This window comes from Anas acuta, chromosome 24, assembly GCF_963932015.1.
Source record: "Anas acuta chromosome 24, bAnaAcu1.1, whole genome shotgun sequence".
Taxonomy (NCBI): Eukaryota; Metazoa; Chordata; class Aves; order Anseriformes; family Anatidae; genus Anas; species Anas acuta.
Genome location: NC_089002.1, coordinates 1925877 through 1953741, shown reverse-complemented (window position 1 = coordinate 1953741; position 27865 = coordinate 1925877). Strand labels below are relative to the sequence as shown.

General features: G+C 40.8%; 1 protein-coding gene and 1 non-coding gene across 6 annotated transcripts in view; both read right to left on the bottom strand.

Moving 5' to 3' along the window:
- Positions 1-1315: 1315 nt before the first annotated feature.
- CEPT1 (choline/ethanolamine phosphotransferase 1) overlaps positions 1316-27865 on the bottom strand; it is a 32271-nt gene continuing 5721 nt past the window's right edge. For 4 of the 5 annotated variants that reach the window (XM_068660091.1, XM_068660090.1, XM_068660089.1 and 1 more), the window contains exons 3-9: positions 26317-26464; positions 25181-25322; positions 10434-10518; positions 5672-5803; positions 4648-4806; positions 3238-3363; positions 1316-2243 (exon numbers count right to left, since the gene is read on the bottom strand). In XM_068660091.1, coding sequence (XP_068516192.1) covers positions 2124-2243; positions 3238-3363; positions 4648-4806; positions 5672-5803; positions 10434-10518; positions 25181-25322; positions 26317-26464 — 912 coding nt within the window. In that variant the 3' untranslated portion in view covers positions 1316-2123. Of the gene's footprint in view, positions 2244-3237; positions 3364-4647; positions 4807-5671; positions 5804-10433; positions 10519-17554; positions 17640-25180; positions 25323-26316; positions 26465-27865 lie in introns of all 5 variants that reach the window. The other variant, XM_068660093.1, reaches the window with a different exon arrangement.
- TRNAE-UUC (transfer RNA glutamic acid (anticodon UUC)) lies at positions 23509-23580 on the bottom strand. The gene has a single exon. It is a non-coding gene; the product is annotated as a tRNA-Glu (tRNA).

Sequence of the window (27865 nt, the reverse complement as noted above, 5' to 3'; positions counted from 1 at the left end):
CTTCACGCAGATGCTGCCTCACACACTGGAGGTGCTCCCAGTACCACGGCACTTGCACCACACTTCCAGGACACTTCAGCACTGTGCCCTGGGTGTGCAGTACACCATGAAGGAACCAAACTCCTCCAAGCTTCAGCCTGGCAGGGGCTGGGGAGTTCATGGGCCCCTCCAGGCAGCAGGAAGGCCTCTGCTCATTTCCTCTTCACCCTGAACGAGTTCCTCTCTTCTTCAGCACCCCTTCCCAAGGCACACTCTGTAGGCTCATATGAACAAATCTCCAACTCGCTTGTTAAAACAGTATCACCCTGCAAGGAAGGGTGCAAGACTCTTCCAACCAAGGAAAGTATAAGACTGAACTTCCAGCAGCTGGACACGCTCAGCTGGAGAAATCAGCAGCTCAGCTCCACCTCCTGCATCTCAAATAGGGGCCAGCCCCAGTTCTTCCCTCTCAACAAAAAATACCCCAGCTAAACTAGAGCTTTTCTTGCTCTGCATTCTCTCTCTTCAGCCCAAGCAGCCCAGCATCTCTCCAAGGATGACTTGGGAAGCCTGACCCCGCTGTCACTGACACTGGGCCCTCCCCTAGGGAGATGGATGAAGGGGTTTAAAAGCTATCTAGGCTGAGGAAGGAACTGAATTTTCTCTCTACTTCCTGCAAGAGTTTTCTAATCTCCAGGGTGTCATAGGAAATACACATCACCACTTCCCATGGCCAAGGGAGGTTTTGATTTATTTTTGTTGCTTTTTTTTTTTTTTTTTTTAAGTGAGCTGTGTTCAATTCCTTCAGAGAACAAAAACTCAACTGTCTTCAGGTACTGCTGGGGCTCTACAACCCCAGTAAGCAAAGGCATTTTCCTACCACCTTCAGTAAGATACTTTGTGGTCAGAGCACTAGGATTTCAGCCACCAGGTTCCCAGCATTTCTTCCCAACTGTCCCCAAAGCAGATCCCCAATAGCCAGAGCAGACCCTGCTCCGGAAGCATCCCTGCTCCATACAGCAAGCATAGGCACTTTGTTCAGGGTCTGAAATTCCCCTCAGTGTCAGCACCTCTGGCACACGTTGCAACATTTCACTTCTGCACACTTAAACCATCCATTACATCTAACTCAGTTCACCATACTGTAAATGGTATTAAAAACACCAACCAAAAAAGACCTTACTGCAGAGAAAATTATTGGGAGATCCTGGAATGACAGCACTTAACAGCTAAAGCATTAGAACAGTGCTTTCTAAAAAGCAAGCAGGATTGTACTTCACTAGTTTAAGTACTTCACCCAAGAGGACAGAGCAACACACACATCTGAAGACAACTGTTGCTCTCAGAATTCTTATTTATTAAGAGCAGAAAGGAAATTTTGCTTAAGTTTTATACATAAAAAAGTAAACAGTAAAATCTTCTTTTTAAAGTCCTTCCACTGAAGAAAATTGAGAAATAAGTTGTCTTTTAGATAACGTTTATTTAAAAAAATAAAATTAATTGACAAAGATACCACACTATTTTGCATGCCGGTCATCCCTTCTAATTGCAGAACCCTGTTCAACATAATCTTCAGCAAGAAACTGCTTTCATCAGCAATTCTTAAGCAAATGAACCACATCAGCCTGGACTCAAACCTTGACAGCTGCTTCAGCTACACAAGCTAGCGCGATATCTGTTGTTACCAGCTCAGGTCTTTAGTAAATGAATTTCAAGTGGACACTAAACAAGTATTTCACTAAGAGATGATGAAATATTAAAATTAAAAGCAAGTCATATTGCAGCTGTAATTATACTACATTAGAAACTTCAGTTGTTGGGGATCCATTCACCATATATAGATTATTTTGTAATCAAGGTAATTACAAAGAGAGCATTACTCCCTGCATGCTTTCCTGGACTTGGAACCAACAGAGTTGACTACATGTAGAGTTGACTAGGGTGTACTTGGAATTCACTCTCTCAGGCAGGAGACTAGTTAAGGAGTGTTACTGATAACAAAGAATAAAAGTTATACAACATTGATTATTATAAATTATTTTGTTCTTATCCTCTTTTTGCCTTAGTCTCCTACACATCTTGACATCTGTTCATGTAGAAAACCAACTCTTTTCTTGTTTTTCCTTATGGTGACTCCCCGTTTATTAATGGTGATTAGAATGCATTGAGGAGGACTTGATTCGGAATACGTGGATGTGCAGATGGGCAGCAATCTGATTGCAAACACTGACGCAGTATCGAAGCAAATCAAAAAGAGAAAAGATCTGCCAAAGGAAAAGAAAAGGCACACATTTAGATCTATGCTTTCAAGACAGTGTAACACTATTTGTTTGCTTCAGAAAAAAGCACTGGGGTCTTTTCAAGAGCTGGATCTCAAACTCTGTAGGAATAGACAATCATTGTAGGCAGTTTCTAAAGATGCTAGACTATCTTCCAGCTTTATAAAATACAGACTAACTCTAAGGTCTGAGAGGGGAAGCGTTACAGTAGCTAAACAGACACTGAAATGCCCCATTAACTCCAAATGGGGATAACTATACATGAGCTGCCAATTTTACTAAAAGATTAACCCTGCATTTTGGTAGATACGTTGAGTGCTTGATAAGCACATACAAGTTTAATATTACAATATTTTCCCTACTGTGTGCTACTGGTAATGACAGATGTACATGCCTGGTGACATGATGATGGGGAATGGGCTAAAGTTGCACCAGGAAGGTTTAGGTTGGCTATTAAGAACTTCTTTACTGAAAGGGTTGTTAGGCATAGCATAGGCTGCCCAGGGAAGTGGTGGAGTCACCATCCCTGGAGGTCTTTAAAAGACATTTAGAGCTTAGTGATATGGTTTAGTGGAGGACTTGTTAGTGTTAGGTCAGAGGTTGGACTAGGTGATCTCGGAGGTCTCTTCCAACCTAGGCCATTCTGTGATTCCATGAAGAGATGAAAGCACAGCCATCCTTGCACCACACATAATATATTCCCTTGCTAACAGTGCATCAACACAGTTTTTCAAAATATCCTATTCTAAGCTCTGAATATTTTCTACATTGCTCTAACACCATTTAAACTATTCAACAAGCAAACCCTGTTTACCTCTGTTTGCATAATGATACTTAAAAATCAACTCAGTAAAACAGGTTCCCAGTCCCATCATCCTCAAGATGAGTCAGCTCGGCTCAACCAACACAAACAGTATTTAGGAAAGAACACACAAATGCTTGCAGTGATTACTGGCAAACATAGTGAGTCCACACTTACCAAGGCAATCCAGAGTACAATATACTCATCAATAAAGCTGTTAAAATACTGGTCCAGAAACAATAGTGCTGGGCCTATGAAAGCTGTGTCCTGCAGATACATTTCACTTTTGGTCATATGTGCAACCTGCATTTAAAAAAAAAGGCAGGTTAAAAAATAAACATCTTCCAGCCAAGGTAGAATGGTTTCAAAAATGCACAAAGCCAGAAAAGTTACAGTTCAAACCACATTACTGTAATATTATCAAATATTTAGGTAAAGTGGCAGCAGCGATACTATTTTAGCCATGGAAGTCTACAGCTAAGCGAGATGCAAGGTTTGCAAAAGTTTCCTTTCATTCAGAACAAAACATAGCTATAGAAAAAAAAACTAATTTTTCCAGCAAACAACTTTTTCCTTTGCCAGAAAAAAAACAGTAAAATAGAAATAGGGTGGTAAATTTTAGGTTTAGTTCAGCCTAGAAATAAATTTCACAACTACAAGGTCTTCAAAACCAGAGATAATTGGTGCCCATCTCACTCCACCTATTAATTTCTGTCCTGCAAGGATAACCACCTTTCTGATTATCCTTGCAGGACACAAATCAGTAAGTGGAGAGAGACGAGCACAAAAAGAGCAAGGCTTTTTATGATCAACTGCATTCTTCACACTTTCCCCAACATGCACACCTACACCCTGTGCAAAGGCTGTCCTACACCACATCCTCACTTCTACCAGCACAGCTGTTGGTGTAAATGCATAATACGCTGGTCTTGGTTAGCAATAACCTTTTCTTCCATTGTGAGTTACACCCAACACTGACTCAGTTCATGTGGCAACACAGGGTATGCCCATGCATCTGAGATGCTGTGTGGCAGTGGTTGCTTAATCCCTCATTCACTCTGTTCAACAGGGGCTCCTATGTTCCCCAGTACATCCCTATAAATGATTTTTAACCGTTAATTCTCTCCAATTGGAGAGGTTAAACCCTGAGCAACTGTTTCAAACTTCAGTTCTGTCCCTTTCTCTCCTTTCCCCAACAAACTTCCCTCCCTTCTGCATGTGCATCTGGGGAGGGTTTCAGCCAGCTCTGTTCCAGTCCTGCTCATTGCCGATGGGCACAAACACACTGCAGAATTGCAAATGAACAGCTGGGAAAGGGGAAGAAAGATCTCAGGCAACCGAAAGCTGTATGGGCACTGACTGTATAACCACTGCATCAGCTTGACATTTACCTCTTCACTTTCAAATGGAAGACAGACTCACATTCCATTCCCTGCACCTCCAAGCTACTGAAGTAAGTGTCAGATATTGTATCACTTCACCACACAAAATATGTGCAAGTTAGTTGATGGAATAACCAGGAAACTTTAAAAGCTACAAGAAGTTTTACTGTAATAGCTAGGAACTCCAGGGTTCTGGGGTACTTACCACTAGTTTGTTTGTTATCTTAGCAGATACAAAACCAAAAGTAAGTATATATAAGCAGGGGTGCCTTTCAAAGAGCTGCACAGCAGATTTCTTGTAGATCATTGCAGCTAGTGCGATTACTGACCCAATATGAAGAAAAGGTGAAAGGACACTCGTTCCCTACAGTGAGATAAAGTTAAAGAATTAGGTTGACAAAACATGCATGTTGCCAAGAAACCCCAGTAAGCTGAACATTCATGTGGTATACAGACAGGTTTTGGTTTTTGTTTTTAACTAAAAGACACGTTAAAAACATGTCTTTCCACATACTAGTAATAACAGGAACAAAATGCGGTAAAACTTAAAACAGGCACAAGCTGACAATGTGGTTGAACCTTTCTTGTGCTGGGCAACAAAACAAGGTTTTTAGCCAGCAAGAACTGCACAGGTCTGACACTTGCCACACAGGCAACAGTGGATGCTGTTAGCAAGCAACAAGAGACGATACTTCTATCTTTTTCTGTGCCAGCTAGAAAGAAACAAAAACAGCCTTCTAAGAAGCTGGTATAGAATGGCTTTTTACAAAACTCCTTGGACTTCAAAATCAATTTCCTATTGTAGCAGAAGGTGCAGATACCTCCAATCATATATAATATATATATATTTACAAGTAATATATTACAGATGTTCTAGAATGAGCAAAGCCGTAGCCAGTCTTCTTGAACAACTTCCTTCTGCATAAATTTCTGCACTTGACTTCTGTGAACTCTGTGGGAGTATGTATTCACATAACCTGTTTTATATGAGTAATTGAAAAGTAAATATCAAAACACTAAAGCATTTTAATCGCTCAGTTTTAAAACTCTTGACTTCTAAAACAACTATTCTTATGCAGACAATATTAACTTTTTCCCCCATGCCATCACGGAACTGAACAGAAAATATTTCACACGTTGGAGATATGTCAAGTAACAACTGAAGTCATGGCTGGAAAGCCACACAGAGTGCTATGGAAGAACTAAAAGCAGCAGAACTAAGTACTCACTGCTATAGTGGATCCATTTTTGCCAACTCCACCTGTGAAGATTACACCAAAGTAGTTTGTACAGGAGAAGAACGTTCCTGCGACAGTACAGAGAGCCGGGAATATTTTCACCTGAATATTCAGTATTGGAATCTTTAATGGAAGAGATGAAACAAGTTAAAAGACGCACAAGTAAACTAAAGCAGGGTTTAGTACTTCTAGCGTACTCAAGCACTCCACTTTCCAACACCACATTTGATTTTCTTTCTCTGCTACACAGAGATTTAAATTTTTACAAAGCACAGAAAAATATGTATTTTTCCAATAATACTTCCATAAAGCTTCCCACATAGTTCTTTTCAGGTAACTAAAGGTGAGTCCCACTATCAAAAGCAAAGAACAGGTAGAAATTAAAAGCTCCCTAGCTTATAATTCATCTATCAAGAGAAATGCATCAGTAATCTTTTCTGAAACTGGCTGGAAAACTCACAGCTGCCACCCAAGATCACTTGGGCAAAGCAAGAGGCACTGGAGATGATTAAACAAAGACCAGTAAGAAACTGGATTCTACCTTACAGGCAAGACAAGGGGAACAAACAGATCAGACAAGTCATCTCGGAGTCAAGCAAGCGACTGGGTTGCTAAAGATAAAAAAAAAAGAGCGCAGTCAGATCTGAAAGACAATCGTTTTCTTCATGTAACAGCAGTCTTGTGAGCAGAACAGGGGAAACCAGAAATGAAGAAAAAGTTCAACATAAGCCACAGCAAGCACGTTATGGAAGCAGGTGCTGAGACAGAGCTACCTAACAAAGGTTTTCCAGATTCTGTCTATGCAACCACTGAAAGTCTTCTCAGGCTCTAAATTGAGGATCTGCAGTTGTAGCCCTCAACTGAATGAGCACAATCAGCTCCCAAGCAACACGTCTAACTACAGCCCAAGTGAGGTTAGGTTGTTTTTATTTTACTTCAGTTACACTCAGTGTAGCTTTTCGTAGATAAAGATTACTATTTTTCTATTTTTAATCATCTTCTGCTGTGCTTAAAAACTTTATCTCTTGATCTTCTCAGGAATATGCCTGGCACAAGAGGCAGAGCCAGCGTTAACTCTTGGTGCCTTGCTTTGGGGCAGCCTCCAGACGAGCACCCAGCCCACTCCTCCAAATCACCGCCAACTTCCAGCTGGACAGCGTGGTTTCATGACACTCCAGCATATTTCACCCTTGCTTAGGCTGAATATTCAGTATAGGATCAAAAGAAAAGCATCAAAGAAAGAATAACTATTAAGCAAAAGACAGAGGTCCAAGCTGTGGCAATCTAACTGAAATAATCCATGAATGTTACAAGGCACAGCACTTCTGAAGCTCTCACCTCCGTCTGATAAAGGAAGGCACTTAAGGAATGGGGTGAATTTGCTCATCTACAGGAAAAGGAAGACAGTCATGAGCCTCATACAGCAATCAGGAGATTAAAGTTGAGGTTTTTCAAAGAAAAAGGGATTTGTTAGGGGAAAAAGTGTCTCCAAACTACTACTAACACAGCTGAGAATGATGCTCAGGAGAGGCAGAAGGGTGAGCCCATACTGTTATAACATCCAGTTTTGCTAGTTACACCTTAACACATTTTTGTTCCATGACAGTTGCATCATTGACAGGTATTATTTCTGCCAGGTAAGTGCAGTCTAAGTAAAAGGAAACAAAACCACATACAAATATTTGGCAACAGCAGGTCACGGGAGAATTATAAAAATGCAGTGCCTACTAAAGTGCCTTGTGTACAAAACAGAAGCAGCAAGGGCAGGGAAACAGCATGGAAAAAACTGAGCAGAGGGAGGGATGGAGTCGTGCTCAGAAATTATCTTACATGCTGGCATTGCAAGCCCCTGGCTTTTTTAATAAGAGGACACCATAGGACAAACAACAGGACCTCCTTGTCTGGCATTCCGTCATTACCATCACTACTGTCCATGCAATCATTCTGATTTCACTGGTAATTATAGGAGCTTCATCAGAAGTCAGAAGCAGGAAGAACTTCACAAGACGACATCCACAATGCAGGAAAGCATCACAAACCAGGTCTTCTACAGACAAGTTACGTTCTCTGTTAAATCCTTTGGAGTTGAAGAGAAATGCAACATTGCACAGAAAGCCTTTGAAACAGGGCATATGCCCTGATTTAGCAAGCACACCAAATTTTGACTGAAAAAAAACACGCGTGTTAATAAAAACAAGCAGCAGCAGGCAAAAAATAGATTAAAGAACGCTTGCTACAGAACGGATTAAAGTAAAACATCCAACAGAAAAATGAATTTGAGGCCTCTAAACTCCTTCTTGATTCTTCTAGATGCCATCAGTTTTCTGTAACACATGAATGGATTAAAAAAAGGGTAACAGAGCAAGAGCACATCTGGGCTTAGGGAAGCAGCAGTGGCAAGCAGATAGGAGAGCACATCCACACAGTGGCACTTTCTTGGCTAGCTCAGTCAGACACCACAGCCAGCTGTGCAATCACTGCCTCCTGCTGCTCCTTCACACAAAGCTGGGCTCCAGCTGCAGTTGAGCTGTAGGCATGTGCGCTTCAGTCACATCTGCAAGAGGAACAACTCGGTGGGCAAAAATCAAGCTTGCTTTATAGTTGTGAAGTTTGTATTAAGTCATGGAATAAAGCAAAAGCAATTGCAGCACTTTTCTCACTTCAAATGAGGAAGAAACCCTTCATTTAATCAATGCATCAAAGAAGCTGCACCAAAGCTTGCTCACATTTTACAAGTGAGGATCTCAGCTGCAGCACTACTCACCATCCACTGAAATTACCAAGCTCCAGGAGCCTTGCAGAACAGCATTTTAACACACTTTAAAGAAAACCTACACTGACAAAGAAGGAAGCCAGTACAGGTATCCACTATTTCACAGAGGAAAAAAAGAAAGCTAATGAAAGCAACAATTGACAAAATACACAATTTTGCATTCAGCAAATTCATTTTTTTTTTTCATGTTAGTATTAGAAAGTGGAATGTTTGAGTATACAAGTTTTATTCCATTAATTTCCCCCAAATAGAAACAAATCAATAATACCAAACCACCAATTTTGCTGTCACAGGAAACATTAAAGGAATACAGGCACTTTTTTTCTGATATATTTTGCTCTGTAAGTAATAAAGTGCTTTATTTCTGTGAATAAAAACAAAAATCAAGTTGAATGAAAAAGGAAAAATCTTAATTGTCGTAGGAAACTTGATGAAGTTTGTTCTCTAGAGAAATGCCTCCATAAAACCAACACTAGACTTCAAAATATTTTAATCATTTGGGAATTTACTTAGCCAAATGCTGCTACAACATAGAACTTCAAATATATTAAGATTTTACTGAAAAATGTTTAATAGCACAAGGGAACAATTATTAAGCTCTCGCACAAACTTCATCCTGAACTGAATTGTGCCAGAGCTTGCTGTTGCAGCAATTATTTTTGTTTTTTTCTCCCTCCTCTTTTTTTAAAAAAGGGAAAAAAGGAAAGTAACAGCATGAATTGGGAAATCCCTTTTTGTGGTGCCTAACAATAGCCGTGTGGATGTTGGCCACACTGATCTCTTTGGAAGAGTTTGGCACCAATAAGCCAACTCGCAATCTTATTTTTTAAGAGATAATTCTATCCAGACATACTCTTAAGGCAGGATGCACTTTGCAGCTTAGTTTGTGTGGGTAGGAGAATGTTGGTGGTTTTCAATGTTTTTTGTTGTGTTTAACCTGAAAGTACAACATGTAGCAAAATTGAGGTAACCAAGGTTAGCTTCTTATTCTAGATATTTTCTACAGCATTAGAGGGTTCGTTTCTCTAGTTTTATGAAGCAGATTAGAAATTCAGTGATTTGGGGGTGACAAGGTTCAGTAATTTTTGACCATCTCTTGGTTTTATTCTTTTACTGCAAATCAAGATTTCTTTATCCACCTTAAGAACTGGGTTCATCAAGTACACAAACAAGATTAATACTCAGGAAGCTTTCCAGGAAATGAATCATTTAGAAGCTATTTCTCAACTTCTGTTTTGTTTGTGATATATGTACAAAATGTATGTACATAAATTATCTCAGTAATGCTGTATTCAAATGCCCAGTGGGGCTTCATGAGTGCTAATATAACAATATATAAAATATGACAACGTTTAAGACAACATCAACTTGCAACAGCATATAAGCTGCCAGCTGATTTAGCCAGGTGAGCCTCTACAAAGTCCATAGGATCTCTAGCTTCCTTGATCTGAATGATCCTTAAAAGAGCCACATGGCTATTTGTTTTTTTTTTTTTCCCCCCCTCCTCCATAAGAGCTGACTAGCACGCTCAAGCTGAATTATCTCCTGATGGTTACACCAACTGCTTGCTTGCTCTCCAAGAATCTCCCCCATACCAGCAATCCAATTTAGTATTCTTCTGTTCCTGATTTAGCTTGCTGCATGAATTCATTCAAGTTTTGGCCAGCTCACTCAAAGGAGGCTGGATGTCAGTGAAGGTATATTAAGTTTGTAAAACGTTTGATAACTTTCTACCTGCAAAATAACACAAGATTTAGAATAATAGTTTGTTTGAACAGCTCCGGGAAAACCAGAACGCATGGTTATTGCCATTTGCTCCATTCTCAAAAGTATGTATTTACTATGAGGAAAAGTAAGACCCTTCCCTCATAAGTGAAACCATGCTACTGGAGGCAGGTAGTTCTTCCAGGTACATACTAGATTATTAAAAAAGGATAAAATAATTTAAAAAGGATAAAATAAGAACATGAACAAAATTACCAGAGATTGCCAAAAAGGCGGTCCTCCAATCACTGCCAGTAAATGCATGATTATTATGAAGATTTGCACTTCAGTCACATCAATTCTGATTAGGTACAAAAAGCCAAGAAAAGCAGAATTATTCAAAGCAATTTCAAGTCAATTATTTGCAAGCTTGGCAGCTCTCCTCTATCATGCACAGTATAAAAACTTGAAAACACAAGGAAAATAGAAGACATCAATACTTTGGAAAGCAAAAATATATTTTAGTTTTCTTGTTAAAAAGTAAGAGCCATGCTGTGCTATACTTTTTTCATTTTTTTTTTTTTTTAATTTCACAATGCAATAAAAATCCATTTTATCAAAAGGAACTGTTGGAACTTTTTACCTGGCCATTGTCAGTCACAGGAATAAGTGTTCAGTTTTAACCTTGCCCACCAAAACAAATTGATTCCAGATTGTAAAATTCATTTAATATTTTTAGTCATTATTAAATTCCCTATATTTATTTTTAAATGAATGTTCTGTCCGAAAAGCATCAAGCTTGAAAACAAAACATGAATTCCTGAAGACCTGATGCACATGTAAACTGTACAATCAGCTGCATTGCTAGAGTATCAGTATCCAGCATGCAGCAAGAAGAGAAACCACTTCTGGTTTTAGCATAGCCAGTATCTCTTGTAGAAGGGCAGGAAGGAAAGGCTTACAGAAAAGACAGATCTTAAGGCATTGTTTAAAAGATCATACAAAGTCTGAGATAGCAAGAAGGAAAAGCAAGGCCACATGAGTCAATTCCAGAAACAGGAGTCAAAGGAAAAACATAAAATACAATGAGGATGGACACGTGGGTGTTTATCAAGCTATGTAATATTGTCTCATGCTGGAATACTGCATCAAAAATAATCCTTTGGGCCAACAGGAAATACTTATGCACATACATTAGCTCTAATCACATGGTTCTACCTAAAAGACTCAAAATGACTTGTGAGTGCATGCTTAGCTCTTTTAAGGGTACTGTTGAAATTGGTAACAGCTGCATAGGCTGAGAGTGAAGAGTTTTTTTTTTTTTAATGTTTGTTTTAAAAGAGCGACAAGACCACATAAGCAAGTTTAATATCATGCCTGTGTGGGCTGTCTCAAGATCCTTCTACAGCCTTTGTTCCAGCTTTAGAGCAGATCCTGTCACATGAAGATCTCCCAGCCTGGCTAAAACACATCTTTGTTGCAGCAGCAGCGCACTATGCACACAGGAAATGCCCAGGAAGGACCAAGCCAGACTGAGCATATAGCAGGGAAGAGTTTGGTCAAAGCAAAAGGTAGAGAAGATGCCAATAAAACATTGTATTTCCATGCTAATTCTAAAACCTGGGAGGAAGCAATTTGCAACTAATGTGTTTGCGTGTCCAACCAAGGAAGGGCTGAAGAAGCTCAGTCAACCTGCACAGGTTAAACACGAAGCTGTTTCACTACTTCTGGCAATGACCTTAGATGAAAATAAAGCAACTGAGAAAGCTCAGACAAACAGTGGGTAGTAATTAGTGTACATAATTCAAGTTTGCAGCTTTCCTTGGACATTAAAACAGGTTTCTTTTGACTGCAGTCAGTGCAAATAAAGTACGGTCACACATTAGAAAACATCTCAGATTACAGAAGATGAGGTCTTCCGAAGGAACTCTTAACCAAAACTGGGAGCCAGACCAAATGTGCAGAAGCAGCTCCTGAATTCAGGTTAGGGAGACAGCCCTGTCTTGCTTAGACACGGCCATGGCACAACCTTCACTCCACCGCCCTTAGGTCTGCCCCTCTCCAGCTCAAATAAAAATGGTTAGAAAGGGTTCAGCAATGAACTACAAGCCTGTTTGGTTAAAAAGTCCTCTCTGGCTTGCGGTAAAAAACTCATTTGTTCTGCAATATGAGATTCAACTTCAATTCCACATAAAGAGATAATTTTTAGCACTAGACGCCTCCTTCAGACAGAAGGCAAAGATACAAGAATCACTCGAGCTACCTCTAAGAACAGTCATGAGTGTTTAAAGTGCAAGTTCTTAATGTTGAGGGTGACAAGTGACTGTGAACATCTTACCTAAAGGGGATTCTCTTATCACCTATACTAATTAAAATCACTACTGGATGACTTTTTAGAGGATACACTGTATCAATGGAGTACAAGCCTGATATTGGAATTACACAGTTAATTATTATTAATTATTTATTTTTACAGAATACTACTGCCAGATGGCCAATACCTAGAAACCTCCAAATAGAGGAATCCAGCTGGGCAACTCCTGGAAACTCGACCACAAAATGGAACAATATTAGGAAACTGGAGCTGGGTAAAAAGGGAAAGGAGCCATGCTGTTCCTCTGCTCATGTAACTAGGATTCATGCCGTAGATGCACGAAGTGAAAGCAATCCAGACTGCTTTTAAGAGGCGCAGTCCTCCTGGCATCTCCAAAGGCCAGCCACTTTCTCCCCCAAAACCCAGCTGCCCAGGTCTGCTTTCCCCTTTGTGCCAGCCCTAAGGTCTCACACCATTGACTGGGTCAGGAAATTGGCTCAGCTAAAGTGACCCAGCCAAAAAAAGAAAAAGGACAGAGTCCCTACCCCAGTTTCTAGCATATCAGCTTTCCTTATGCATAGTGGGTGGCCCCAGGAATGACGCAAGCAGTGCAGAGGGCAGGGGAAGGTCTGCACGGCCTCTCTTGGCAGCAGGACTGCACGCTGGGGTAGAGCAGGCGCACAGCTCCAACTACAAGGGAGAATAAGTGGGAATGAGTTCAGGCTTCTGAATGTAATGCAAGTGGCCTGCTACTGTTCATAAAAGCTTTAAATGTATCACAGTAATAAAACAAATTGAAAGAAAATACTCTGCAATTTAAACTAAAGCAACAATGTTTTTTGTCAAGAAAGCTACTGAGAAAAGGCAAGGCACAGCACTGCCTGGAAAACATGAGCAAATGCCAGGCAATCAGGAGGACATTCATTCCTAGACCTTAATGATTAACCTGTATTTATGAATTGCTTCAAGATAAAATGTGCCACTAAAAACCGTCCATAAACTGCCTCAGTCATCATATTGTTTTTAAGCTCTGGTAGAACTGGAAAGGTACCTAAAAGTGACAAGACAAAAGCTGTGCAACAGGGAAAAGCTGCTTGAACATAGACTAAAGCCCTTCTGAACTACCCATGCTGACCTTTTGAGTAAAACATATATGTAGTCTGCTTTGAGGGTTAGGGAAATTATCTGCAAAGCAGGGGGATGAACAATTCCTGCCTAAATATTCCGTAAATAGAGCCTTCTTATTTTTAGGCAAAGTTCTGTTGCACGTTGAAGCGCCTCTTCCTATGATAAAGACTGCAGAAAGTGTGAGCTTGAGTCGTGGATTATTTATTGACCAACAGCAGAACAATATTTTAGCTTGAAAGTAAAAAGATAGGTGACATACCACAAGGAGAAAAAGAAGCTTTTGGCAATCAAAACTGGGGAAAAATCCTTGCACACTGCAGACCTGCAATGCTATCACTGCAGCTGGGCAGATGGACGCCCCCAGTAGCCCTGTGCCATACACAGGCTGCAGGAAAGCAGAAATATTTCAAAGCAAGAAGGGAATCAGACAGTTCAACGTCTGACTCATTTTTCTCCTTGCATTTGTATTTTACTTGTTTAAATGCTACAGTGGATATCCTAAGAAAAGCAAATGGAAAAAGCAAGCAGCGTAAGTTCTGCAGCTTAAGTAAGGGGGTTCCTAAAGCCTCTGAACTGGGATATCCTCATCAGTCACTTGGGCCACACTCCCCCAAACTGACAACTTTTTGTCTGATGTGCCTTGATGAACTGACTCATTGCAGCACTGCCCAAACAGTTTATGTTGCTAGGATGATGCAGGGACATATCATAGCAGAGCCCTAATACCTATGAAGTGAGGAAAATGAGAGACGTTTCCTTGAGACATGCCCACACTACAACAGATGGATGTAAAGTTACTGCAACAGTTCCTCAACACACACAAAGCAGTCTAATTCCAAAGACCACCTTTTCAAATAAACCAAGGGCCTTTTTCATCTTCTAGAAAATAAACAAAAGACCCTAAACCAGGCTTTTAAAAATCAGCAGGAACATCCAGGCAAAGAACAAAGATCAGACACTGAAGCTATAACCAGACTCAGTAGTTTAACACAAACCCAAAATGCCTAGACAGAACATTTAACTGCAAGCCTGGGAAAAACATTGAAAGTGACCTGAAAAACACTGATTCCACAGCAAACTGATGTTAAGAAGGAACAACAAACAGCACCTCTGCAGAGCAGAGGACAGCAGGGACTAAGTCAAGCAATATCAACAATGGCAGCAGGTATCAGTGAGAACTAAACAAAGATTGTAAGTGAGAACACCCAAGTGTTTTAATTCAGATAAAGTCAAAAGCATGAAGTTGTGCATTTTAAGATGCACATTTCATCCCTTGCTGCCTGTCTGCCCACATTCATTAAGATAGCAGGATGTAGCAGCATGCCTCTGTAGCTGCAGAAGGTGTTCTCCAACTCCTGCAGTGAGACTGCAATGAGTTTACCAGATGTTGCAATGCATTTTACTTGTTAATCTGTCCTTCCCTGTCAGGCCAAACATAAATGTGGGTTACTTATGTTTTCTATCATAACAAAAGATTATCGAGAATGCAATTATTTTAACATTTTCTGTAACAGGCTGAGTATTTGCCAGGTCCATCCATTCATCTTCAGCTCCCTCATTTGTGAATCCACTAGATGTAACATGTATCGTGCTGAACTGTAGTACCACAGTTATAACTGCCCACTTCTGGTTCACAAAAAACACCTAAGTGTGAGGTAAAACATTACAAGCACTGAAGGATGACATTGCAGAGCTGCAAAAGGTAGGTATGCAGAGCTGAGGCTCTTCAGAGATCTGCAGCATGCTCACACTCAAATACAGCAAGTCTGTTCTAACATAATTCCCACAGTCTTTGAGGTTTTTCCTGCTTAAAAAGCTAGGTGATAGTCTCAATAAGTTTCTCCAAAGGCTAATAAAAACATAAGCAAACCTCATGAACAGTTTTCAGGATTTTGCTCCTTGATTAATTAAAACATGCTGGGTACCCAGACTTGAAAAATACAAGGTTAATCTGTGGTGCTAGAATCAGAACCTATTCACTTCGTATTTTGCCAGGTCATGTAGGCTGTATTATCAGACTTTTTCATTAAAACTAACTGCCACATGGAACAGCTCAGATGAAAAACTGTGTGAATATGTATTTCCTGTTGCTTATCCATCTCAGAAACACAGCAACACTGAAACAAAATCTGTACCACTGACCTCAAGCTGTAAGATAATTATGATGCTTTCTGTGTTCCAGGCAAGTTACTTGGAAGCAGCAGCATCTTTATTTATTAGTTAAGACTAAAAATAGAGATGCCAGAAGGCATCTGAAACTACATATGCAAGAATTTAAGAAGATGATTAAATCTATTCTGTAATTCAGTATGCTTAATAACTGTCTAAAATTAGTGTGCCTGAGGGAAATTGTCACAAGCAAACCCTTAGCACACTGTTGCTGGAGTGTAAGTGACACAACACCCTGCCTGGCTCATCCGCTACACTCACCAGTTCCACCAACCGCTGAATTTATTTGTGAAACATTTCTTCTTTCAAGGCAAAGTCATTCTTTCTGAAGAGACCACAGATGGAGTCTAGCATTTGAGATCTCGATCAGTTCCAGGTCACCTGTAGGAAAGTTAGAACTCTCCCCCCTCCCTGCATTAGGCAGGGATTTATTGCCATCCATTTAAATTGATTCACTTTCATTACAGAATTTGAATTGCTTCCTCCTGTGTAACTATCATACAATTGGTGACCTCAGAAATCTCCACATCTTTTGAAACTTAGGAAAAAATATTTTCCTAAATGACTTCTCAGGCATGGTCATAATGCTGTTATCATAACAGGATAAAAATCCCAATTAAACTCTTCCTTCCTTCAAGTTATTAGTCACTAGATTGCCATTCCCTGAAACTAAGCATTTCCAGCCTTTCACAGGCTGTCAAAGTATTCAAAAGTGATGTCACCCATCTGACCCTTCGGAGCACACCCAACTGACCCTGCGCCTGAGGTGTCAGACATGACGCACACTGAACTGCCAGGTTGCTGCTTTCGGTGGATTTAAAGTAGAGCTGGTAATTAAAGACTCTTTAATAGCATCTTGGAAGCAGAGAATGTGATGAAACCCTGCACGGGGAAGACAGCATAAAAAATAAACAGTTTTATTTAAAACCTGCGGCAATTCTGAGAAGGCTATTAAAAACTCATCCTCTTATCCCTGAATATTTCAAAGAAAACTCCTGGCTAGTAATCCAGGAAGCACGAGAAATTTCAAGGAACTTAACTCACTGGTAACTGTACCATTTCAGCAGGGAGGCAGGGGGACCACCTGTGTATACCATACTAAACAAAGCTGAAATAAGGAACAGAAAGTTCTTTTGAAGAGTAGCAACCAAGAACAGAGAAGGGCACAGTTAGCACAGCCATAAGGAGAAGCATTTTTCAAAATCCAGACAGCCAGGAAATGAAGTTACTTAGCAAGGAGGCTACAAGCACAGTTGAGAGACTGGACTATGAGGATGAAGTGGTATCGTTCAAAACAGGCATTTTTAACCAGCAACTGGCAACTTTCAGCTACTGCACAGCACACAACTCCCTCAACTAGCCAAACAAGTCTTTTTTTCCTGTGGAAAGGGATTTAAATAGAAGTCTGTATAGCTTTAAGAAGTAGTTCCAACACAATTTTACACCCACGCACATCAAGCTGCTTCCACAGCCCTCATTGTCTTTTAGGTGAAGCCAGAACTGTGACAACACAGTAAAGCTTAAAGCAAGCTCTTCTGCTTCGCAGGCAGTTTTGTTTTGTTTTCAAGTAAAAACATGATGCTTCCAAAAAAAAAAATCATTTCCAGTTAGATTGGATTTTTACTGCTCATTCATACTTTGTAAACATTTTTCCCTTCGTATTAAAGCACTTGTGAAATACCCTTAGAATGATGCTCTCATATCCCAGTTACTATGTGCATGACAAAGGTGCTGTCGCTGCTTAGTCCATGCCATTTGTGCTGGGTAGCATTAACGTTCGCTTTACCGTGTAGTTCCAGAACCAGGGCCCCAGAGTTCCTGTGAGAAGCTGGATTGCTATCGTACAGAGCATAGACTCTGTAACATCAAATCTACATGCAAGGGAAAGAAACATTTCAAAACATTTTCCTGAGCACTTCAGCTAAGTGAACCCATCAGAGCAGATTTTCATTCATGTTGTAAAATAAGATCCAGAAAAATACAAAGCAGCATTACAACAGTCACTGTTGATAAAGTTTGAAGGGTGAGAGGAAGGGAATGAGCAACCTCAGAGTGAGTGTATTAATTTAAAATATTGTAACCCACGTAGTGTTTTACAGACTCAAAACTCCATTCAGAGATTATACAATTTACAGTTTTACAGTTCTACTCCAACACATGGGCAAACTCAATCATTACTGTATGGATGAGAAAATAAATTCCCTGCTTCACGTCACAACAAATAAAACAATTCAAGACCTCACTCCCTATCCCATGCTCGTGCCCAAATGACACTGAATACATGTATTTTTCATATATGAAAATATTTTCATATTTTTCAAAGCAGAAGCAGGGACTGCAGCATCTCCAGTTCACCACCTCTGAGGGAGAGCCAAGCCCTTCCCCTCCCTGCTTGTGCAACTCCTTGGCTTCTCAGCAAATAATGCCGAAGATGCCAAATGAGCTCTAGATCCCCATTCAGTGGTAACTGAACTGTTTTGTACACATTTATTTTCCACCCCTAACAAAGAGATGAAAAATAAGCTCTAGCCAGCTGAGCTACAGCCATCATAAATAATCCTTATGGTACACTACAGATTTATAGCATTTTAGAACTCAAGTATTTTGAGAGACGATCAAATTAATTACATCAAACCATCCAATCAGAAAACATTTCAGCAATAACAACTTCAGTCATAACAGGTCTTTTTCAGGGCAGCGCTTATCAAAGTTCATTAGAACAAAACCATGCAGCTTGCCATCCAGTTACATGCCAATCGACTAGCAAGGTACATCAGAGAAACAAAGTTCACTAATTGCACTGTCAGAGCTTAACAAAAGCAGTATCTTGTGCAGTCCCATGCCTGAATCTCCATCTGTTAATCATTTTCTGTTTAATTATAACAGAACATAATATAGGATATGCTTAGAAAAAATATTTCTTATTTTAGGAAATACAGGAAGAGAGTTACACATACAACACAGCTAACTGGTACTTTCAGACAACTGCAGTTTCTTTCCCTTTTCTCCCTACGTTACTTAAGAGAGATTTCCAGATTAGATGTGGCTTTTTCTCTAAACATTATCTGGGAAAGCTCAAAAAGGGACCATCGACCTTGGCATGTGCTTAACTCTACTTAGATGTTGGCAGCGACAAGTCTTTTGTATGCTGTCTGCTTTGCTAGGTTCCCTTGACAAGCTGGTAAGAGCTTGTAAGAGCCAATTAACACACAACTGATTAGTCATACATAGGGAATATACACTTGTCAGTGTTGATTTATTGAGCATATTCAATGTGCAATTTTAAGAGGTCCTGTTTGATTAAACAAGCCATTCGACTTCACAATTCCTACCCTGAATCAAGTTTCAAAGTCTAGAGACAGAACGGTGAACTGAACGGATTTAATTCAAAGCTAAGAGATTTCCCAAGAAAGTGAACCAACCAAGAACAACAGGGAACAGATACTTATGCTGTAGATTGCTCCAAAATCAAGTCAATCAGTATTAATACAGCCTTTTTAATACTGGGTAAAACTAATGGGGGGAAGCATTTATGTACCCTCCTCTTCCCCAACATACAAGATTCCTTGAGATAGCCCTGAACAAAGCAGACAAGAAAAATGCTCATGCCTCATCAGAAAATAGAACTTACGAGGCTAGGAAACTTGAGGGGCTACAGTTATAATTAAATACTCTGCACAGCAGCACTCTGGTCTGAGAAGTGATGATTCTCCCAGCTGTCCTATCCATTTCTAAGTGTGCAAGTGGGATTACTCAGGCTGGGCAACAAACTACAAATCTCAGCATCAGACTAAAGATTGCTTTCTTAAGGGAAGCACTACACCAATAAAAGAATGTTCATCATCACAACACAAGAGAAAAAGGCTAAAAGTCACATGCTAGAATTCCAAATGCTTAGTTTTTAAAGGGTACTATGGAGTTTAATCTTAACCCATTTCAATCTAGCATTTTCACTTGGACGTAATGAAATATAAAATCAAGCGAACTGTAAAGAAGAAATAAAAGCTTAAGTGTATTAAAACTAATTCCAGCTCAGGAAGTTCATCTTTAGGTAAAATAAAATGAAAAGTGAGCCCAAAGCTTTTCAACCCTCCCCTTCTGTAATACACTTTGACATGTCAGTTTTTCCTTTTGCCACTTGTTAATGTGGAATAAAAGCCGTGCTGTTCAAATAACAAAGTGAAGACAATGGTTATAATGCTGGAAATCAGTTTCACAGAGCAACAAGGCTGCTTCAATGGTAAGGGCAGAAAATCAGCAGCATCTCAGCTCTTAACTGCTTGGTTCCTGATTTAAAACACTGTGAAGGGATTTGTGACAGGGAAAGGAAGAGGAAGAAGAGGATAGTGATGTGGAAAACCACCCTCACCATTAACTGCAGCCCTCAGGAACTTAAACTGTATGATCATGCTGCAGCAAGGCACTTATGCATATTTATGACAGAGCACTAGTGAAAGGCTGCCACACGGCAATGAGTAACTGAAGTACACAGAAGGCTGGCTGCAAGCAGCAAACACCACCTACCACAACTGTACTTCAACACATACTTCCCACAAGCGTAGAGAAACAAAGTCCTCCCTGACATCAAGACTGAGCTTCGAACTCCTCTATGCAAATAACAAATGTTGTTGTTCTTGAAGAACTGTTGGCAAAACTCAAAATTGCACGCACTGAGCCCTACGAAGATGGCAATTACTGCCTTATCTCCTGGAATCCCAATATCCTGGAACCGTTCCCTACAGCAAGTACTCCATGTGCTAAGTAAGCTTCCTTGGCTTGGAAGGCTTCCATCTCTGTATTTTGACATTTGGTGTGAATTGTCTATCTGGGACAACACACTAGCTCCTTCTCTAACTGCTATAAAGAAGGTTTCATTTTAGTATTTTTCATTTTAGTATTTCCTAAAATACGGCCTTATTTACTAGTCTCTCCCATCTACCTCAGTGGTAGTACTGACAGGAGGGCTCAGATTAACCAATTCAATCTTTCTCCCTTCTGAAACCATCCTGTTATCAAGTGGGCTTTTACAAGTGCTGCAGTGTCACTGAAGAAGAATGTTCCCCCAAGTTCTCCAACATTCCTCATTAATGGCTGTTTCATTAGACAGCTTGAATTCTTCTGCTTTCTCTAGGGATTGTTATTCAAGCAGCGAAGTAACATTTTTAACTTGTCAGTTCTATGAAAGCTAGTAAGAACTGTTCCTTCCTCTCAGTGTTTACTGATAAGTCTTTATGGGCATTAGTTTCTAAGGATGTTTCATCTCGTTGTTTGTATATATAACATCTACTATTGCCAGCTTTCCATATTTCAGTTAAGAAAGGTTGGGGTAAGTCAGATAACCCACAGGAGAAATGCTGGAAGTGACGGTGCAGCAGCACCCTCTGACGGGTGCCCACTGGGTTTTTACAATATGATTTTTAGCTTGCCCCAGCCCAGCATGGCCACGCATACAAGGCCCTCACCTGTCCTTCTGTGCCATGAGCCGTGGTTCATGCCCCTTACGGCAGCAATTGAGGTGCGTGCAGTGCAGAACCTGGCTCAGCTCGGACGGAGCCTGATAGCTCCTGCTTCACTTCCAACTACCATGGATTTGAGGCAGCTGCTGCAGTCAGATTGTCCGAGCACTGACAAGGTTAAATGCAGAACTGAACCTGTGTAACTGACATCTCCTAATACATTTCTTAAAGCCAGAGCAATGAGCAGCTGCAGAACAGAATCCAAGCAACATTAACACTGGGTCGAGAAGAACCGGAGCCAGTAAGCGAAACAGGGCTCCAGATAATGGCATGCAAATTCCTTTCAAGGTTTGTGAACAATATCCCTGAATGCTCTTGATTTCGGCATGGTGTTCCTAAAATATGAGAACTGGTTCTACCTTGACACATGGCAGTGCAATTGGACTTACCAGTTTGATTTTTGTGCAAAAATGCACTTTTTCCAAACCAGAGATGCCCCAGTTATGCTGCACCATCCAAGACTAAGCCTGAAACAAAACTCATTCTGTATTGTGCACAGCTAGTCCACAATCCAGATAAACCAGTTACTGTGCTGAAAAACAGGACAGGAAAAGCAAATGCTTGGACTGCTTCAGAACTCAATATTCTCCTGCATTCCCAAACCACTGTTTTATTTCTTCAAGAGTACAGCACACTCCTGCTCCTTCATGAGCCCATTCCCAGGTGAGATGAGATGCCTGCTTTTCAGCAAGGCTTCCACTCAACTCTATCTGGGCTGCGTCCTAATCCCTTTGCACTGCTGATGTTACTACGGTGACTTTTACTGTTACCTACCCAGTTTGTTTTAAGAAAAAAAACAACTTCCTTACAGTGGATTTTTACACAATACTGACCTCTAGCTATATTTTGAGTTATTTAACCAATTCAAATTGCTCTTCGAAAAACGCATCAGCTGCCAAGATCTAATAAAAGTATAATCATCATTTAAAGATGGAGACAGACCGCTGGGAACAAGCCTAGAGCAGTCCAGGGCAGCCCTGATGCTTTTAGTAGGAAGAAAAAGAACCAGAGTAGTTGGTGTATTCAGTAATTGGGCACAATTAAACTCATGGTTTTCCTGCTCCACCTGCAATACTCTCTAGGAATTTAGCTGAAGCAATCCCATTTTCTCCTCCTTCAGGGTGAACACTCCTGCTTTACAGATGGACTTTTTCAGTAAGCCAAGCCAATTATATACTTAACTGTTGAACAGCATTTAAGGAATGAAATACTAACCTGTCTTCATCAGCCTGCTGCTGTGTTGAGCCATTTATGGCTTGCCTACTGAGTTGATCTCTAATTAAAGACAGTTTCTCAGTTACTACTTAGGATACACAGATGGGAGCAAGTCACTGTGCACTAAGACCTTTGTAGCCCCTTTCAACAGCTGTCTCTGATTCCACTTACTCAGGAGCAAGAATGCCTAAGCCTGCGTTTACCTGTGGATAGAAACACAGAATTGTTAAGATTGGAAGAGACCTCCAAGATCACCTGGGTCCAACCGTCCCCCTACCACCAATGTCACCCACTAAACCATGTCCCCAAGCACCAGCCCCAACCTCTCCTGGAGCCCCCCCAGGGACGGGGACTCCCCCACCTCCCTGGGCAACCCGTCCCAACACCTGCCCGCTCTGTCTGAGCAGAAATGGCTCCTCATTGCCCACCTCAACCTCCCCTGGCACAACTCCACGCCGTTCCCTCTGCTCCTGACCCTGGTTATCTGCGAGCAGAGGCCGACCCCCAGCTCCCCACACCTCTCAGGGAGCTGCAGAGAGCAATGAGCTCTGCCCTGAGCCTCCCCTTCTCCAGCCCAAACACCCCCAGTGCCCTCAGCCGCTCCTCACAGGACTTGTGTCCCAGGCCCTTCCCCAGCCTCGTAGCCCTGCTCTGGACACACTCCAGGGCCTCGATGTGCTTCTTGTAGTGAGGGGCCCAGAACTGAACACAGCACTCGAGGTGCGGCCTCACCAGAGCAGAACACAAGGGGACCATCACCTCCCTGGCCCTGCTGGCTGCACTGTTCCTGACACAAGCCAGGATGCTGTTGGCCTTCTTGGCCACCTGGGCACACTGCTGGCTCATGTTCAGGTGAGCACTGACCAACACCCCCAGGTCCTTTTCCTCTGCACAGCTTTCCAGCCACCCTGCAGCACTGCGTGGGGTTGTTGTGACCAAAGCACAGGACCCGGCACTGAGCCATGTTGAACCTCATCCTGTTGGCCTCTGCCCATCAAAAAAAACTCTTTTCCCTGACCGGGAATCGAACCCGGGCCGCGGCGGTGAAAGCGCCGAATCCTAACCACTAGACCACCAGGGAGGGATAGGATGCACACATCAGGCCCTGGCAGGGTAGGTACAATACTGATGCATTTCCAGCTTTACATCTGGGGAGGTGGAAGTTTCAGAAAAAAATCATACCAAAGTGAGAAGTGGTTAACAGGATCTCAGATCTAATCTCAGATTTTCTTGCCACAGAAATGAACGTCAGCTTGTGGCAGTCTTAACCTTATGACACTGTGCAAATGAAGAAACAGATGTGTTTACAACATTATCTGTTATCTGAAATGATGATACATATTTGTGCGCTTATTGCCTTCTCTACATATTGATGGATCATCAGGTTTTCATAATATACAGCCATGCAGAACACAGGATTCGGTGTCTCCAAAATATAAAGATTCCTCACAAAATCTGAGAACAAACATTACAGTGAACACAAGGAGCAATGCACCCATTTGTCTAGAGCACAAAGACAAATCAGGTAGACTTGCTGCTTGCATCTGTACAGTCAAGCACATGCCAAGTTTTTTTTTTTCCTGTTTTCAGTCAAAAACCAAGAACTTTCATTATCAGGGCCCCACAATGTTGAAAAGGAGCTAAAACACATTCAGTATTGAGAGCTCCATTACAGCATAAAAGAAAAAAAGCCTAAGAACGTACAGGTTATGAGTCAGATGTCATCAAGATCTAAGTATCAGAAACTATTGACTGAAACTACTCTGCTTTGGTACAGTCAGAATTAGAACAGCAGTTTAGAAATAAGCTTCTCAAGAGAATCTGTATTAGTATTCTGCCAATAAGAGCTGCTACAGACTAGATGTCCGTAACTGAGCTGTTTTAGCGGTATCTGAGATATGAATAACTCAGTAACAGACTAAGTAAACAGTGCACGTTGTAGCATTGTTTCAAAATCCCACACTAGGAGCAAATTTCAGAAGTTTTCAGATGCAAATTCATTCTGCAGCTTGTTAACTTGAAATATATTTATTAGATTACATGACACAAGTGCAGAGGTAGAACAAACGTATGCTTCTGCATGAAGCTTGGTGAATCCCACAGCTCACCGAGTCCTTGGGAGCTGTTTGCCCACCTACCTTCATGCACAAGCAAATGAGACTTTGGCTGTTGACTTTCTAGGCATCGCATTTCTGCACCATTATTAACAGAACCACAATCTTTACTAAAATAGACTCAGATTTTCAACTTTCAGCCACAATGTCAATTAATACACCATATTTAAGAGTTATGCTTAACAGCAAAGATTAACTATACATCATCAAAAGTCAAGGAATATCAAGAGAGAGATAGTTAAGTCAGTTTGCCACCATCTGACAAAGGCAGCCAAATATCGGGGCTGAAGCCCCATGTATTTTCCCCTATTTAGGTTTAAATCACATCATGAGCTGTTAACGTGGAAAAAAGAAACTTTACCACTCCTAGAACAAGCTAAGGAACATTCAGTATTAACTGTGGATTCAACAGCTATTGAATAATGCAATAATAGGTAATAACTATTACAAGCTTTAAGCACATGAACAGTTTACTACCACTCTAAACAATCTGAACTACAGTCACAAAGAGGAACTAGACAGAAAAGCCATTTAACTTTCAGTTTTATTTTCAGCCAAGGTACTTACATGCCAAAACGCAGCGTTCCAGAGACGTACGTCTGCCAGTGCGCGCAGTAAAACATGAACGTTCCAGCAAAACAACAAAAGAACATCCAGTCAGGGTTCGTTCCCAGCTGCACAGCAATACAAGTTCCCAAAACCACAAAGACTGCAGAAGAAAATCAGTCACATGGTAAAAACATAAAGTGCGTATGTGTGTAAAGATCCTTACCAAAAGCAAATCTAACAAAGGACCCAGACAGGAGCAACAGCACGCAGGTATCCTGATGAGTTTTACTTCATAGACATTTATAAGAGTTGATCACTTCCATTGAAAATACAGACTGTAAAGAGCATATTAGAAGTCTTATTGGTTTTCAGAAGTCCTCAATTTCAGGGTTTCTAAGTCTCTTATATTCTCACTGAAGTTAATGAGATTAGACATCAACAGACTTGAGCAACTTGTGCAGTTGGAGCCTGTGGACAGTTTGGGGGTTTTCTCTTGTATCCAAGGTTTGCTGAATGTGTTTTTCCCCATTTTCTGGAGTTTTATGCTACTATGAAAATCCAAGGTTTACCATTTAAGATTCATAAGGTATCTATGCATTTGTACTTATTTTAACACTCAACTTTGATAAAATACTAATAGAAATATAATGCATAAGAGCTCTCAGTTATTTAAATTATAAAGCATCCGATCATTCTTTTGCAACAGGATTAAACTTCAGGCTGGCCCAATGAACTCTACCTACCTAGAAAGGAACTGATCTGACCGACACTAATCGAACTCAGACTTCCACTGTCCCATTGTTCAGGCTCCATACGTGCAATTGTTCTGTACAAATTAGATCTAAATTAATATAGAAGAGCACTTTAGCTTTGTTTTTTTTTTTTTTTTTTTTTTTTCAGTAAATTTGCAGAACCAAGACTGATAAAGCATACATAAAAAATTGCTGGCTCGGACTGAGTAAGTCACATGCTTAATTTTCAGCATAACACAAGAGAAGGCATTCAGTTGATCTATTGAAAGTTGATTGAGAAGCTAAACCACCAGAAACATCAGTGGTCCACTTCTTCAGTAAAGGAACATTTTCTTCTATTCCAGATTTGACCCCCTGAAATAGAGTCACTTAATCCTCATACTTAAGTAAAAACGACAATACCTGTGGAAAGCGAATCACAGCCATGATCAAAAAGCTCTCCTAACGGAGTACTGCTATTTGTCCTTCTTGCTTGTTTCCCATCTATAGCATCCAGAGACTGGTAAATGAAAAGGCCACATGCACAGGCAATGTATGCCCAGGGAGGTGCCTAAGAAAGAAAATATCAGTGAGGGTAAAAGACAGTTTAAAGTTAAACTTAATCCTTCTGGTTTAAAACATCTTAAACTCATTTTGCAGCTTTGCATTTGCACACAATTTCTTACCTAGAAATCTACCAAGTCGCATGCATGGGCCTTCCAGTAGCTGGCCCGTGCAGGGGCAGGCAGAGGGGGTTATGGCATGTGAAATGTTAATAAAACAGAAGTTACAGCTCAGATTAACAGGTATAGTGCATATTCTAAAGCAGGAAACCGCTCTGTACAGCTGAAAAAGACAGAACTGCATATGCAAAGTGGGGCACAATTAAGCTCTTGTCTAGTTTCTATTTCCTGTAGAGGAATTTGTAAGTTGTTTTGAGTGAGGTAGAGATTTGCATGCTTTCTTAGCCCCCAAAACATGCAGCTGCCTCACAAACGCTGAGCTCATCTTCACAAGACCTCAACAAGGTGTCACGTCCCAAAACACTGCCAAATACAGGGCATTACCAGGCTGCAGAGGTATTTGAGAGCTACGTGACCGTGTAGTGCTCAAATTGTTAGACTTCAAGTTGAGCCACTGTGTTTCCTGAGACCTGTAAAGCTTCAGGGCTCCCTAACACAGCACCTCTACTACCAAGTATTTTATTTTTGACTATCACACATCAGCAGCTTTACCGAATCCATGTTAATAACTCTTAATACCCATATCATGTCTAGCAATTGTTACATCTGCTGAAGAAAGCAAGGTATCAAATCCCTGCTAGACCAAAGCCTACAAATCAAGCTTTTTGCTGTTCCAAGCATTCACCACCACCACAAAAGCCAGAGGGCTGCCATTAGTTACTCACTCTCAGTTTTATGGGTGTATAAACAGGTATTATTGGTTATTTTGCAATCTTCACATTTGACATTTATAAAAGTGATCATTTCTGAGCAGCTGTATTTTACACCTCAGCAAAGCCCAAACAGAGCTATGAGGCTTAATCAAGCTGCCTGGCCTCTCATAAAGCTCTGAGGCTTGCATTCTTTTGGTCTACACAACCTTGACTCATTTGTAGCCCATCACATTATTCTCTTGCATTGTTCCTGCTACAGTAAGCAGCAAAACAGCTCCTCCTGCCTCAGAAGCTGGCACCACGCTCTGCTTTTAGCGAGGCACCTATACAAACTAGCACAAGAACGAGAGATAAGGGGATAATGCGTGACCCAAAAAGAAAAGGAGCACGCGTGGGTACATTTCTGTTTCTCATATGTAGACTTTTTACACAACATTCAAGTTTTCTTTGGCATCGTGCAATTTTATCTACAGATTTCAGAAGTCAGACTGCTGGCGCTTTCATCACCAGCGTAGGTATTTCTACCTAAATGATATTTGTATCTGTTTAAGATTTCATGGTTCCCCTTTACATGAG